At 40.8% G+C, this 14,731-nt stretch overlaps 1 protein-coding gene across 1 annotated transcript in view; it reads right to left on the bottom strand.

The window, feature by feature from the left end:
* Window positions 1-8,278, bottom strand: part of LOC104164413 (amyloid beta A4 precursor protein-binding family B member 2-like) — a gene marked incomplete at its 3' end in the record, with an annotated part of 42,633 nt that extends 34,355 nt beyond the window's left edge. The window contains exons 1-2 of the mRNA XM_009703733.1: window positions 8,260-8,278; window positions 3,302-4,102 (exon numbers count right to left, since the gene is read on the bottom strand). Of these exons, the coding sequence (XP_009702035.1) occupies window positions 3,302-4,102; window positions 8,260-8,278 (820 nt within the window). The remainder of the gene's footprint in view (window positions 1-3,301; window positions 4,103-8,259) is intronic.
* Between the last annotated feature and the right edge of the window lie 6,453 nt (window positions 8,279-14,731).

Consider the following 14,731-nt stretch of genomic DNA (forward strand, 5'->3'; position numbering starts at 1 on the left):
AACTGTCTGCTTTTGAAGATTTTTCTCCCAGATGCCTTTTCTCCCTTTGGTCTCTAACATTTATTACTGGAGCATAAACGCAGGGGTTTGCAGAGCACCGAGCCGCGAAGACCCTATGCAATGCTCTCCTCCCACCCAGATGCAGTGGCAGCGAGGACCCCTGGCCGTGCCCAAAATCTTGGACCTCCAGGATGACCACCACAGGCCTCACTGCATGACTTCCCTTCACCTATGCTGGTGTATAGGGACAACAAGCAATGAAAGATTACGCTAAAAAGCCTGGAAAGATCTACCACAGGGCGAAGCGCCACGTGCCTCTGGAGCAGATGGCCCACGCAGGCTGGGGCAACACCTCCACTGAAGGGATGTTTAAAACCAGATCAATCACAAGACAGCTGAGATACCACCAATCCTTGCTTTCTGAGGTTTCTTCTTGCCTACTCCTAAATGTGGGCTCTCACATCTACTCCGTGGCCTCAGAGGGGCTAGGTACAGCCCCCTGTGACTCTCTCAGGTTTCTGGTCAACCACCACTGACATAAATGCATTGGATCTATTTTCTGCTTGTGTGAAAATACTTCTCTGTCCCCAGCATGGCAGAAGGGTGTAAGGGGTTTTGGGAAGCAGCAAGTGTTACTTGATTTCCTTCAGCACTTCCAACCACCCACTGCTGTAGCACCCAAGTTATTTGGCAAGTGAGGTACCTTTCTAGCTTGACCTGGCATGGTGAGAGGCAAATGCTTGCAGACCAGAACCACAGGAATTGAAGCAACTCTTGGGAACGAGATGGAAAAGGCACAGCTGATTACAGTGCAAAACACTGAACTGCTCTTGAGTGTTCAGTTCATTTACCCAACTTTCATTTCAGCTCGTTTCATTACCCTTCAAACATCCTTGGAGATACATGAACTTGTCAAGGGACAGCACCTTACTCAAATCTAAAAGGCTGGAGCCCCTCAGAACAACTAGAAAATGTGCCCCTAAACGAGTTAAGTCTGGAGATATTTCCACCAGTTGTGATTTCTGCTTTCTCCTACACCAGCAGTGTTGCTTTTTGCACCCCCCTTTTCAGCCTCCCAGAAGGAGCTGCAGGGGTCTGAGAAACTGGCCTGTTTCATCATGTCCAAAAGCTGTCCTGGCATCCATGGCAACTCGACATTTTATTTCTTAGCTCTGTTGTATCAATTGACAGTACATTTTGGAAAGAAACGGACAACACTTAATGAAACAATTTTATCAGAGGGGAGGTAAATTCAAGATAGCAAATAATACTGAGAGATGGATGCCTGTAACTTTCAAGTTTCAATAGCTGGATGTTTTTAGAGTCCATGAATACTTAGATGTACAGGTATCTTAAAACCAGCAATCCAATCCAGTATGACAGGTCCTATGTCCTACTTGGTGCTCTCTGACAGTGACCACGGGGATGTGAAAGAAACACTTCTACCACTTTGATCTTGAAAGGCAATTTTGAGGTTTTCTAGGGCTTACTGTTTATTTTTAACTCTTTTCTTATAGAGATTGAACTCAGATAGCTGGACACCTGCTTTTCTGTAACTGTCTGTTTGTAACACATTAGTTGCTAGTATGGTGAAGGTAGTGGAAAATTTAAAAAAGCCCTCTTCTGCTTTAGAAGAGTGGTAAGCTCTGAGGGCTTTACAAATTTGTATTTTTTAATTTTTACTTTTTTTTTAAAGAAGGAAAGTCCCCATACTCTGCAGGGGAAAGTTCCCCTTTATTTCCATAGTGCAAACAAACCACAGCTGAGCTAACACTTACTTACTTAAATAAGCAAACTTGCCAACACTTCAAAACAGCTCAGAAAACCCCCCTTCCTAGGTGCTGAAAGAGCTCATTCACCATACAGTCTCAATACACATGCAGGAAGAAAGTTTTAAACACATTATTTAAAAAGAAACAAAACTTATGCTAGCTTTTAGCATCTTAGGCCACCCTTACTTAGACTACTTGGAATTACTCTAATTTAGTTTTCAGTGGACATAAGTTTTCTACCCACAGTTTCTCATTGACAACCCTGGGGCAAGTACAAAGACAGAAAAGCAAAAGAGGTATCTAAATACCTACTATTGATAGTTTCTCCAGAAAATGTTATCAGTGATGTCACACATATTATATCAAGCATCCCAAGAAATAATATTAACTCAAACAGCCATTTCAGTAAACTGAAAACTCATTTTGCATGTGAAGAAGTGACTTCATGAAAATTTTCTCTCTTAACAGCAAAGGTTTCTTACATATCAAAAAGAAGATCAGAAGATCCATTATATGTCACATAGTGGGGATTTCTGGTTGTGATTTTAAAAAACCCTACACATCAAAATAAAAATCACTATTGTCATAATCATACACGATTGACATGTAATGCAGCTGTGGATTTGGACAATGGTGGCCTCCAAACAGTATATAATCTCTGTGTTGTAATAATGAAATCACTTAAAATACAAACAATATATGATGAATTTCTTTAGTCCCATGTCATCCTTGAGAACTGGATTGCCTCCCCTCATTTTGACAAAGTTGTACCTTTATATACTGGCTTGGATATAAAAAAGTGACAAAGCCCACTAACTAGAGTAAATGAGATCTCTAGAGTTTTAAAAACAATACAGATGTGTTGTAAATCACAACAGAGCCAGTGCAGAAATCATCATTACTGTTCAAATAATTAATGAGCCCAGGCTTGCAAAATATGAAATGCCATGGTTCCAGCTTCTGAGTTACTGTATGGAACAACGAAAACAAAACACAGAAATTAAATGACCCAAGGTTTGGCAGGATTTTTTTTATAACAAAAGAATATTATCAAATGACTGGGGGCAGATGGAGGACACTCAAAGTTTTCTACTAGAAAAGCAAAAATCTTTGCTGAACCTAAAAATCATTGCTCAGAAAAGTTTGTTTCTTGTATGTAGGTAGCTATCAGTAGTTTAGCATCTCCAGACAACCATGTACTTCTCACAACATGTACCCATTGATTAGTGAAGAGCAATTATTTATAAACTAGCCGAAGGTGCAGTTAGCATATTTTTAGGATCCTGCCTATAGCATTCAAGGGTGCCTTTCCTAAAGCAGCAGTAAAGCTGCTAGGATCAAGTGGGAGGTTGCCAAGCGTTCCCAAGTGGACAAGGAGCTGCGTGCAAGCCCAGCGCTTGTGTTCCGATGCAATCCACTTCCCCACTGAAAGCACCACTAAATCATGTCTCTCCTTCCAGCTGCCAGCTGATAAGAGTTAAGCAATGCATTTCTAAAACAGTGGCCACGAGCAGCCTTTACTTGCCTACCTGTTTCGTCAGGCGAGCTCGGCGAGGCACTGTCCTGGGACAGCGTAGTCCAGCTGGAGTCCTCATCGCTTGGGGCAAGGTTTTGAATCCTATGGAGGGCACAATCTGTTTTGGCCCCAGTTTTTGGGTGGTCTTTCTTAGTCTCAGGGCTTGATGACACTGTGGCAACTTGGCCATCCTCTGGGCTTGACAGTTTGTTTTGCTTCCGGGGTAGGACTTCCCCATTGACAATAACGGTAGAAGCCTGGCCATTGCTTTGTGCAGATTTATCTTCCATCACAACAAAACTCTGCTCTAGCTCTCTAGCAGATGTCTCTAGATCTGCATAGTAATTCAGGAAGCTCTTGGTCCTTCTTGGCTGCGAGGGTAATATTTCACAGCCAGAGGAATCCTGTGGGATTGGCTCTTTGCCTTCAAACTTCTCAGAAGTTACATTTATGCCCGCAGTGGTACTGAGGTTTTTGTTGGGATCCTGCTGTCCCTGCTCGGCAGCTTTCCTGAGCTGGTTTTCTCCATTCTTCACCAGCTTTATATTGGCAGAGCTGTTGCCCAGAAGGGGCTGCGTTGCTGGATCTGAAAGACCCATGGCTGTCTGAATGTTAGTCAGTGCATATTTTTTCCTGCATTTCGGAGGAGTGCTGTTCTTGGTCTCTGTGTGCCTGATTTCTGCATTCAGAAGTTCGTTATGAGAGGAGCGCAGGTTAAGGGTGTTCGGCGGGGTGGCGGGGTTGTTGCGGTTCACAACATCTGTCGTGCTGCCACTTGCCATAAACACTGCCAACTCGTCCACGCCAGAATCGACTAGAAAAGCAAAAGAGACAGTCGTGAAACACCTTCATTATATGCACTATTTTGCTAAGGCTTCTGGAAAAGGGATGCAGCACTTCACATAATTGTTTTACAGTAGGAAAATTACCACAACCTAAGTGGGTAAGAGAATAGAGAAAAGCTTAGCTTATTAAATCAGGAAAAACAGAGGCAGAAAAAATATAGACAGATTATCAGGACCATGAAGCTGAGAAAAAGCAGAAAGCTTGACCCTATACAAGACAGTTTCAGGGCAGTTTTTTCATGTCTGATTCTGTTGCAGGCAGGCTTGGGGACAGGAGGGGTGCCCTCTGCAAATGTCTGGGCGTCCAGAAGTCATCCTTACCATCGTTTCATTTTAGTATTTCTCCTCTACCTCCAATGAGGAGGAGAACTCCTCATGCACTCATCACTAGGAAGCAGAAAATTTGAGCAATTTCTGAGCAGACTGCAGGCAGATGCTGCTCCTTTCTCATTTAGGGTAGAACTCAAGTACTGTTCAGCTGTTGCCTCTTAACACCTGCATTTTGTCTGCTCTGTCTGCCTTTCTCTCCCCTCCGCAGCTATTTTTTTTTCTTCTTTTGGAAGGGGAGAAGTAGAGGACCAGAAGGTAGAGAATACAAGAAGTAGATTATTTCACAAGGGTGAAATTTCTGTGGGGGGAAAAAATCCCTTGACAAAATATCCTGCTCTAATTCAATCAACTTTACAAAAAAAGGGCTGCTCCAGAGATGAAGATGGCTCACTATTTCTACAGCTCACAAAGTTCAAATTTATGGATAAAATGTACAACCTAGGGCAGAGTACACATATTACACTGTTAAAAAACAAACATTCTTTTGTCTACTGTAGACAAGTTTCTGATTTTTCTTAGCCAGGGGCACAGCTCACATTTTGAAAAAAGATGAAGTTTATTGAAGGAACAGATTTTTAGACTATGAAAAATTATCAAAATACTTTTTTAAAAAAAAACGTAATTTGTTCCTGTACTGTCTATTTATGGCTCCCACTAATCTGCACAAATACTCCATGAACACCTCAATTTACATACTGTAGTAGTCACTGTTGTTTGACACCTGGCAACTAAATTAGAGGCCAATTAATAAATCACTCCCATCTGCCACAGCATGAAACACCCTTTCTGTTGTTCCTAATTCTCAGATATCACTGAGTGCTTACATTGTACATAAAAACATGTCTAGGGCTTACCCAGGAATGAGAACCTGCAATTTGAGCTAGCCGATGACAGATCATTCCAGCTGAGTTGTGCTGCATCCTTGTGTATTTGATATATGACAGAACTGACTGCTGTATAGATTTGTAAGAGATTAAATATATGGGTTTTAAAAGAACATATACATAAACATAGAGTGAAAAGGAGCACTTCACAATGTTACCTAAATGCACACACAGTTGCTAGTGTTCCCTCCTCTTTGATGTGCTGTCAAAGCTGCGCGCTTCCAACCATCACTCCAGTTCATATAAAACCGAGCAGATCAAGTACACTCTTTATTCCCTGAATCACCCACCTAGAACTACTTTTAAAACTTGTCCAAAACAGCACTTAAACTAAATTTTACAAATTTTCATGTCTGCCATTTTCTCAAGCCCCAGTCAGTCAGTCTAGATCAACTGCAAATTCTTCAGCAGCCGGAATACCCAATGCACACTGCGCAAGAGCCATCAGCTTAGGTAACAGTTAACAAACATCCTATAGACAATTTCAGCTTTAGCCACAAAATACTTCTAAAACACAACCATCACATAATTTAAAGGAACTTTATAAATGTACTTCTCATATAAATACATCAATACACGTTGCTTTCTGCATCTTGCCTAAAACCAACCAAGTCTAATGGAAGCAAGGTCACATCTGATCCTACGTAATGTTACCAAAGCACATGTTTTAACCTAAAAACCACAAAACGGCCTGTGTTTATGGACTGGCTGCTTTATATTTTCTCTGAATCAGTTAAATGTCTGACAATCCGGAAGTCACATAAAAAATAAATTAATAGGGCACGATAATTTTGACCCACTGCCTGACCTTTAGTAGAATTTACGGAATCACACAATATCTATGGATTTCACTAGATCATATTTTACTTTATGCTTCAACAAACTACAACAAGCACTTACGGTTTTCATCAATAAATACAACTGTCACAATTTGGAACAAGACTGAAATCTATTCTTCTCCTTTGTTACAAGTGAGCTGCTTCATGCAATGTTTGCCACTATTTTTACCACTGAACAAATTTCTTAAAAAATAATCTTCCTAGATAAAGCTTAAGTATCTGCCTGCCAGATTATCTTTAGCCAGTCCCCTGCTGTTAGCATTCCACTTATCAAAAATAATTGTAAGAATAAGCACAGAGAAACATCGAAACAAAATGTATTACATTTTACTAATCTGCTTGACAAAGCTCCCTCATTGATTTATGGTGAACACTGGCACATTGATCAATGACTGAGCCAAAGACTCCAGAACTCTTTGCGACCCAAGCAGTGTTTTAAGTTGGGTGTTAAGTTGGGCTGGTGCACAATCATAAGCAGAAAAATGACAAAATTAACCTTTCGCTAGGCACCAATCCCCCTCCTGACCCCATCTCAACTGATCTGTTGACCAAATCATCATGATCAAATGATCAAAGAACAGGCAAACAGTACCAGGAGGCGTGTGCAGAGTGGAGCAGGCTGTCCTCTCAAGGGACAGGCGCCTGCTCGCCGGTCGTCACTCTGCATTCCCAGCCAGGCTCTGGGATGCATGCAGCCGGCTTCCCTCTGCTCCTGGAAACAGCTAGAAAAGTGAGAAAAAGGGAAGCAACAAAAGAGGCAAAAAGAAAGAAATACAGATGCGAAAGGGCAGGTCCTGCATCTCAAGGGCAGAAGTTGCTACCAGACCAAGACTAACTAAAGTGCTGGAAAACATCTGAATGCAAGGAAATGCCAAAACCTAGATTGCATAGTAAAATAGCACAAGGAAGAAGAGCGATAGACTGTCCCTCTTTCTTTAAACAGGACACAGTGAAGCTCAAAACACATCACTTCTCCCAGAGGAAGCACATCCCAACCTTCTAATTAAAAACTTCAAGGAAATGCAACTTCTTCCTGTGCCCGTAATTTCAAGACCGAAATTCCAATCACCGACTTCCCGTGTCTTTTATTTTGTTCTCCCACCACAACCCTGCCTCCCTTGCCCCAGAGGTACCTAACACAGGCTGGTGCTGCACCCCTCACCAGCTAACCAACACCCCAGGCCAGGGGTTCTGCACCCAGGGACCCCATTCCCCTGCTTGGGCAGCTCCTCGTGCTGCCTGCCCACCGGCACGGACAACGCTACCGGCACAGGGTACCCTTTCTTCAACTCCTCTGCTTTCTGCTGAAAAGCAAACACAAATGGACAAGCAGACTGGGAATCACCAAGCCGACACATATATCTCAGCTAAAGCAGGTGAACAGTGGCAAGTTATAAGCAATTAAAAATAGGGTATTATAATAAAAATATATTCGACTCTGGTGAAAAACTAAGAATAATTAGGACATTATCATTACTGGGAACAATAACATATTATTAAAATGTTGGTGTTTAAAGACAGCACTATAAGGAGGTAGAAAATCTGTCATAGTAATTCATTAATGATTATAGCTTGTTTACTTTTTAAAACAAATCAGTCTCAACGGCATACTTCTAACGTTTAGAAACATACCTACAGATATAGATTAATATACTTTCACCACTATAATATGTTTAACACAAAACAGTCCCAATTTTCTAAGCATCATAATAATAATACAAATAACGCTATTACTTGAATGGCTTTTATTGATGTTTTTCAATCTTGTCATAAAGTTTACAGAGCTAGGAGGAGGAGACAGAAAATGCCATTGCAAACAGAAAACAGTGCATGACCAATTTGTCTTTACCTCTCATAAGACTTTTTTGCATTGTGCTGTCTATAGGAAGAGTTTTTAAAAAGCTGAACAGAGAGTTTATTCAAAAAAGGCACCGTTAAAAAGAAAAGAAAGTGTTTGCTCTTTTTCATATCTAAGTGCAAAATGAAAGCAAAATACGGGCCTGGGAAGAAGGAGGAAAAGCAGCAGAAAGTTTCACATATTTGCATAGCAGAATCTTTTAAAGGGCATCTGACCTGGAAGTACTTCTGACATGGCTCACGGGGCGTCAGCAATGCATCAGGAAATAGATTATAATTTGAAATCTGAAAAGAGGGATCATTTAAGAATTAAAACCAAAGGAAAACACAAAATAAAAATACCACATTTCAGAAGCTCCTGAGAGATGTCCAAGCATTCTAAACAAATCCCGGAACACAACAGCAAGGATTTTTTGAGCTTTCAGTGATATTTGACAGTCATTAAAGTATGGGAAAGGCCGGTCTACAGCAATGATAACAAGTAATTAAAAATAACTATGACATTTTTCTTAATGTACTCTTTACTAGGAGCACAAATTCAACAATATTCTCCAGTTTTAATCAACGTACTGCAGCAAAACTTTGTGACATTACAAAATCTCGTTTTTTCTCCCAATTACCCAACTACCGCTAACTTAGGAAACTACAGTAGCATTGGTAAATATAAACACAGCAGTAGGGCATGTTCACATGAAAATTTGCAGAATGAGATCCAGCATATGAAACTAAGAAGCATAGTCAAGCCAGGCAGTAAGCTCCTGTACAGGACCCTTTCCTGGCCATCTTCTCATAAGTAAACTATTTTGCCTTAAAGTCTCTCATTCGGATGTGAATGACACACACACTGGAAGACAAGGTATTTCTATGCACTTATGACTACTTCTGACTTTGTGTCTAGGAAACATAGGAAAGAAATAATACAAACCTTTCCATAAAGCAGCTTTCCTTTCTGCAAGGATATCTGATGAGTACAAAACATTTAATGACAAACTCATGCCATGGGGCTACAGCCTTAGATCCTGTACACTTTGGCTCTAGTTAAAGCCTAAGCAGCTGAAGAGAACGCTTCCATCATACAATGACTGCAACTCAACACTGGCTAACTCCCGCTGCTTCAAAGGGTGAATTCCAATGTTAAAACATTCATTCTTAATTAAGTATGCTAACACACTGTCTTCTCACTTCTGCACTCATTCTTCAACTAGGTAATAAACAGATGCCAGCCAAAAGCATTCTGATACAGTCTAGATTTACATTAATGTAGCTGAAATCAGAATTGAGACTAGAAGCTTTCTTAGCGTCAAGTGTCACCGTGCTCCTCCTTGTCTACATATCTACAGAAATTCCAGGGGACTTTAAACACTTTCAGAAGGGAAAAGGAAGGAAAACACTTTATTCAAGTGCTGTGGTAGATCAGAGCAACTGATGATGTTCCTACAGCCAGTGGTTTTCTTCTCACTGCTCCCTCCAGCAACGACATCTTTGCTGGACTGAGCTTGGAAGCTGGAGAGAGAAAGCTCAGAAAAGCCAGGAAAGCAAATTCCGATGGTGGGCAGAGCAGTTTTGAGAACACAAGGAAAGGAGGAGGCCTGCAAGCAGCTCACACGTGTGCTCTCAAACCCATCTGCAGACTTCCCCACACAAACCTCAGAGTTGCCGAGGATGGGAAGGATCTCTCAAGATCATCTATATCAAGCCCCCTGCCCAAGCAAGGAATCACTGCTGCCCTCTCTACTCCACCCTGGCTCTATCCTCACATCAGAACAAAATCACCACTTTGATCTGCTTGCTCAATGCAGTTTCTCCCATTTCCAGCTATTTCTGCTTCATCGAGTCCTACTGAAATCGCCATCCCACAACCAGCTTTCTGTTCTGGCTCCTCCACCCCCAAGAGGCACCTGCCAGCTCCTGCTGCCACAATAATGACATTTTTTCGGTTTAGAGCTAATCATGCTGCCAACTGACTGCAACAGCCTAGCAGCAGTGCTGCCTCTGTCCTAGTGATGCTCTTATTAATGGAAATCCATAATGCTGATTTGTCTTTAAAGAATGTTATTAAGGAAAAAACCAACTTCAGATACTGCAATGAGTTCCAGCACCCAAGGGAAGTATGCCTTCCCATTTGCCATTTTTTCGCTTCCCCCTTCCCACACAGCCAGTCAAATTCCTCATCCAGCAAAAATTCAGAGACCAGGTGCCTCTCAGAATCAGATTCTAACAACTACAAAAGAAAAACAATAAAAATAATAATGACAAAAAGAAACAGGGTAAATCCATTGCTCCTTTACTTATAATTTTATTAAGATAGATACAGCTAAATAATCAGTGTATATTTGACTATTTGACTGAAACACTATATCACCGACAACCTGGGTCATCTTATGCTACTAGAGTATTCTTAAAGCAAGTGATTACTTGGATAAATAAAGAGCAATTCTTTCATTTAGATAAGGCATAACCATGACATGCAATCATGACTAATCCTGCATTTAGTAAGGGAAAAAACAAGATGGCATACTAAGTCTTTTCTAAATTAAATTTTCTCCCTCTAATTAGATTTCACCCCCCTGTGTAGAATGGAACAGTCTGGCAGGCAAAACCAGTGTTGTCAGGGCAAGAAGATGGAGTGTGCTTTATCTATTGGCTACTTGCAAGCACAGATAATCAGACCTTCTGTCATCGGATCTATACATTCACTGCGACATTTGCTAAGTAAACCCCAGTCATTTTTTCTAATCCTGTCGTGTAAATTAAACTCCTGAGCCTTAACGTTATTTCTTTTTTAAATCGATGTATAAATTACTTAACCTCTACAATAAAGATCACACCTCAGACTTATTTGCTAATTACAAACAACTCTACTTTAAATGCATGTGCTAATATAGGGCACAAGCATAAATTTCATTCTCTTACACAGAGACACAAACTCAGAAATTGTAACTTAAATTTCTGCAACTGAGATGATCAATAAAGCAAGAGGGACTTGGTTTTCCATATCCTGCAACTTCAATCTCAAGTATCATCCAGAAATAACACTTACCAAGTCTGAAGGTAAACTATGTGTAACCAAGCCTGATCAGAATTACCAAAACCAAAGCATGATGACATACGAAAAAGAAAGTTAGGATAAGCTGTCTCAGGGGGAAAAAAGGGAACCAAAATGCTTTGTAGGACCGGTATCCTACCTACATGCTTAATGGAGTAATAGAGAGGAATCAACGGCCACAGGTTTGGCACATAAAATGACTTGGACTGATCAGGCTGAGTTCACTCCAGGGATTCTTCAGCCTCACATAAATTTAACTTAGATCATTCGACAGCTCCTAAATCAGGAAGCAGAAGCATTCACAAGACGATTGATTCCTTAACAGGGTTAAAGAAACCCACAAGGTCCAGCACCAGCTTTCCAGCTCTTTGTAATGGCACTAGCCCAATATCAAGCTCTCTGATCAGGAGGCACAGGCAATATAAAACTAGGAAAGAGATTAAGCATAGGTCACAGCATTATTAACAGAAGGAGCAAAAATGTTAACTGAGCCCCTGTCAGATGCAATGGATGAGTTCAGTTCCAGCACAGAGCCTGTGCTGGACAAAAAAAAAATAAATAAAAAAATTGTAACTACATGATTATCATTAACCACCTCCACACATCTTGTCTGTGGCCCTGCTATTTGCAGCTTGCAAACACCCGACTATTCCTGCAAAGCCTAGAAACAACACTGCATACTCCTGAGCACCATCCGCTTCTCCAAGAACAACTAACTGCATGCACAGAAATGCAGACATTTCAGTTTCTCATTTTAAATAAATATATTTTAAACAATTAAATTTCTGATGGTCTGGCATTGTGATTTGACCTACTACAATTTCATCTGCCCCCTGAATTACATATAATAAATTTATGGCTGGTTACACATTAAGCTCTTATAAAGGTTATCCAGAAACATTTTTACCCTCAAATCACCCAGACTGGTAGTGACAGTTTTGAGCCACCTATTATCACTGCCTCATAGCTGAGATCTTAATATGCATTTGAAAGAGCATGGTACACCAAAACTGTTTTCTTGTTACCATAAGGTTGTACTTGGTATCAAACTGGGCTCTAGAGATGAAAATCTGAAAATTAAACAAATGGGAAATAATCTTTCAGTAGACTCTCTACAACTCTATATGAAAAGAAATAAAGAATAAAAATACTTGTCTATCAAGAGTCTCAATATTAAGAATTAAAACCTCTGATTTCATTAATTCATAAGTGTTCGCAAATAATTTTGAACTGCCAACTGTAAGTTGAGACCTGTGAACAAAAATAAGGAAGTCCAAGTCTCAGTCACAGAACAGAGCATTAGATTGATTGCCAGGTTTTTCAAAATGAGACCATCAGGGCTCTCAAGGAGAGGAAATTAAGATTTTGCACATTAACAAGATTACTTCTGTTCCACACACATCAAAAACTTTCTGTATTTCATCTACGTAAGGTTATTATATGTTCACTTTTAACTACATCTGCTAAAACTGACTTAAAGTTGGACTCATTATGTCCTACCCACATATCCCTTGCTCCAAGTAATGGAACAGGATGTATTTCAGAGCTCAGCATGCCTCAAAACAGAAAATGTCTCCATGCTTCTAGTCTGTTTTCCCATTAAAAACTGAACTTAAATAAGCCTTATTACAGAAAGTGTTATATCTCAGCAAGGCTGAAAGTTGCCTGCAAAGCTATGTATTGTCTTCAACCAAACTTTAACGGGACAAACCAGAAATACTGCAGAAGATACAAAAAAGTTTATAAACCAAGTGTTGCAGTACTGCTTAAGCTGACAGAATGCCAAGGGATGACTAATATGGTCACATCCTACAGTAACTCTCCCAATGTAATTATGGCACTAGAATACAGGAATAACTTCAATCTTCGCCTGCTGTAGCAAGTACAGCTCCTTGAGAATGCTGCTGTACTATGCTGAGAAACTTCTACCCATACTGCTCATATAAAAACCAGAACCACATGCTCATAAATAAAATCAAAGTATCGTATTTGCTTTATGGTCCCCATAAACTAAACAGATCAATCCATAATAAAGTGGAAGGAGAATATAACAAAAAAGCAACTGCACTTACTGGCAGTTATATTAATTACACCAAAGCATGGCTAAAAGTGGGCTCAGTTTCAACAAGCAGCAAACTTGGCTGTAAAAGACACTGAACAAGTGGAAAAGAACACGTTACTAGTATTACCGGCCTGAATTTCAACAAGGAGTCTTGAGTTCTTGATGTGCTAGCCAAAATCCTCTGCTCCTTTTTCTTATCTACAAACTCACAGATCTTCACAAGGCACTTCAACACCAAAGGGGTTCCTATGGAAGGGGACAAACATGTGATGCAAATCTGATACTGTGGTGGTTCTCCATGAACATGTACAACCCCAAGTGGAGTTACCAGGAAATCTTCTGCTTCAGAGCACTCTCTTCTTCATGGTGAAAACAGAGATAAAGGGACCTGTCGGTCCTGGGATAGGGGGACTATTTAATTATGCCAAGAAATAAAACCAGAAGTGACAACACACATGCAGAGTAATACACAGTTCTTAAAGAAAGCTTTTTATCTGCAGGTTCCAAGTCAGCTCCTGTCTGTGGTAACCAGCACATGTTTTGGGGCTTCACCAGGATCACCCAAAAGGCCTCGATGAAGTAGTTGTGCGAGTCTCCACATAATTTCCTAGGAAAGGGAGAAACCTAAACAAGAGCGGCTTTAATGGGAGAGCAATGTATGTGTCATTAGGTGCTTCTGTAATTTTCACTCCATGAATCATCTGTATTCCTGTCTTCTCCTCAGCTAAGTAATGATTACACACAGCTTTTCAGCAACTTTACAGAAAATTGCCCCCCCTGAGCATGATCTGAGCAGTGTTAAATCTTGAGTCTCGTTTACACCAAGGTGTGTGTCTCCGGAAGTAAAAGGCCAGGAAATATAGGGCAGGATTTTGCAAATGAGGAATTTTACTGGGATTTACTGTAGAATTTTACAGCTTCTACCAAGAGCTGCACAGTGAATACACTCCTCCTTGGGAGTCAGCGTGCGTCTTTGGGTGAGTTTTCTGTTACTCTGGAAGCACTTCCAAGCCAAGCCCCCAGAGTCACTCCACATTACATTTTCACACCAACTCATCCTGGGCTAATGATAGCAATGTAATTACTGGCATTGGCTGCAAGACTGGAAGCTTGGGCTTTCTTTTCAGGGGTCTGCTGTTGTTTACAATGTCACCATTCTCGCATTTGTTTCCTTATTTCACTGCAGCAAAGCTAAGACTTTCCAGCAGTTTCACCAAGCACCAGACCCCTTGCAAGACCAGCAGCAGGGGATTGCCCCAGTGCAAAGAATGTCGCAGCTGGGCGCTCCTTGGGAAACTGAAGAGACACAGACAGAGTAGGAATTTGAGTGTTCCTAGAGAGAAATGAAACCCCAAGTTTATAAAATCAACTCTGCTCTCTCTGCTGGCAAGTATATTGAATTATTTATAAGCGCAGCTCTAGCACAGGGAGATGATCAGGAAGAACCAAGACTCACACCTCTCCGCTCCGCAGTTCAGGGCAGTGCCTTCTCACAAGGAGTATTTCCTTTCATCCTCATCCTTGATTTATAAACATTTAATCAAAATGGCATTTCTCCAAAAAGGTTTGCTTGGGGGGGG

Source organism: Cariama cristata, unplaced genomic scaffold, assembly GCF_000690535.1.
Source record: "Cariama cristata isolate BGI_N322 unplaced genomic scaffold, ASM69053v1 scaffold43807, whole genome shotgun sequence".
Lineage (NCBI taxonomy): Eukaryota > Metazoa > Chordata > Aves > Cariamiformes > Cariamidae > Cariama > Cariama cristata.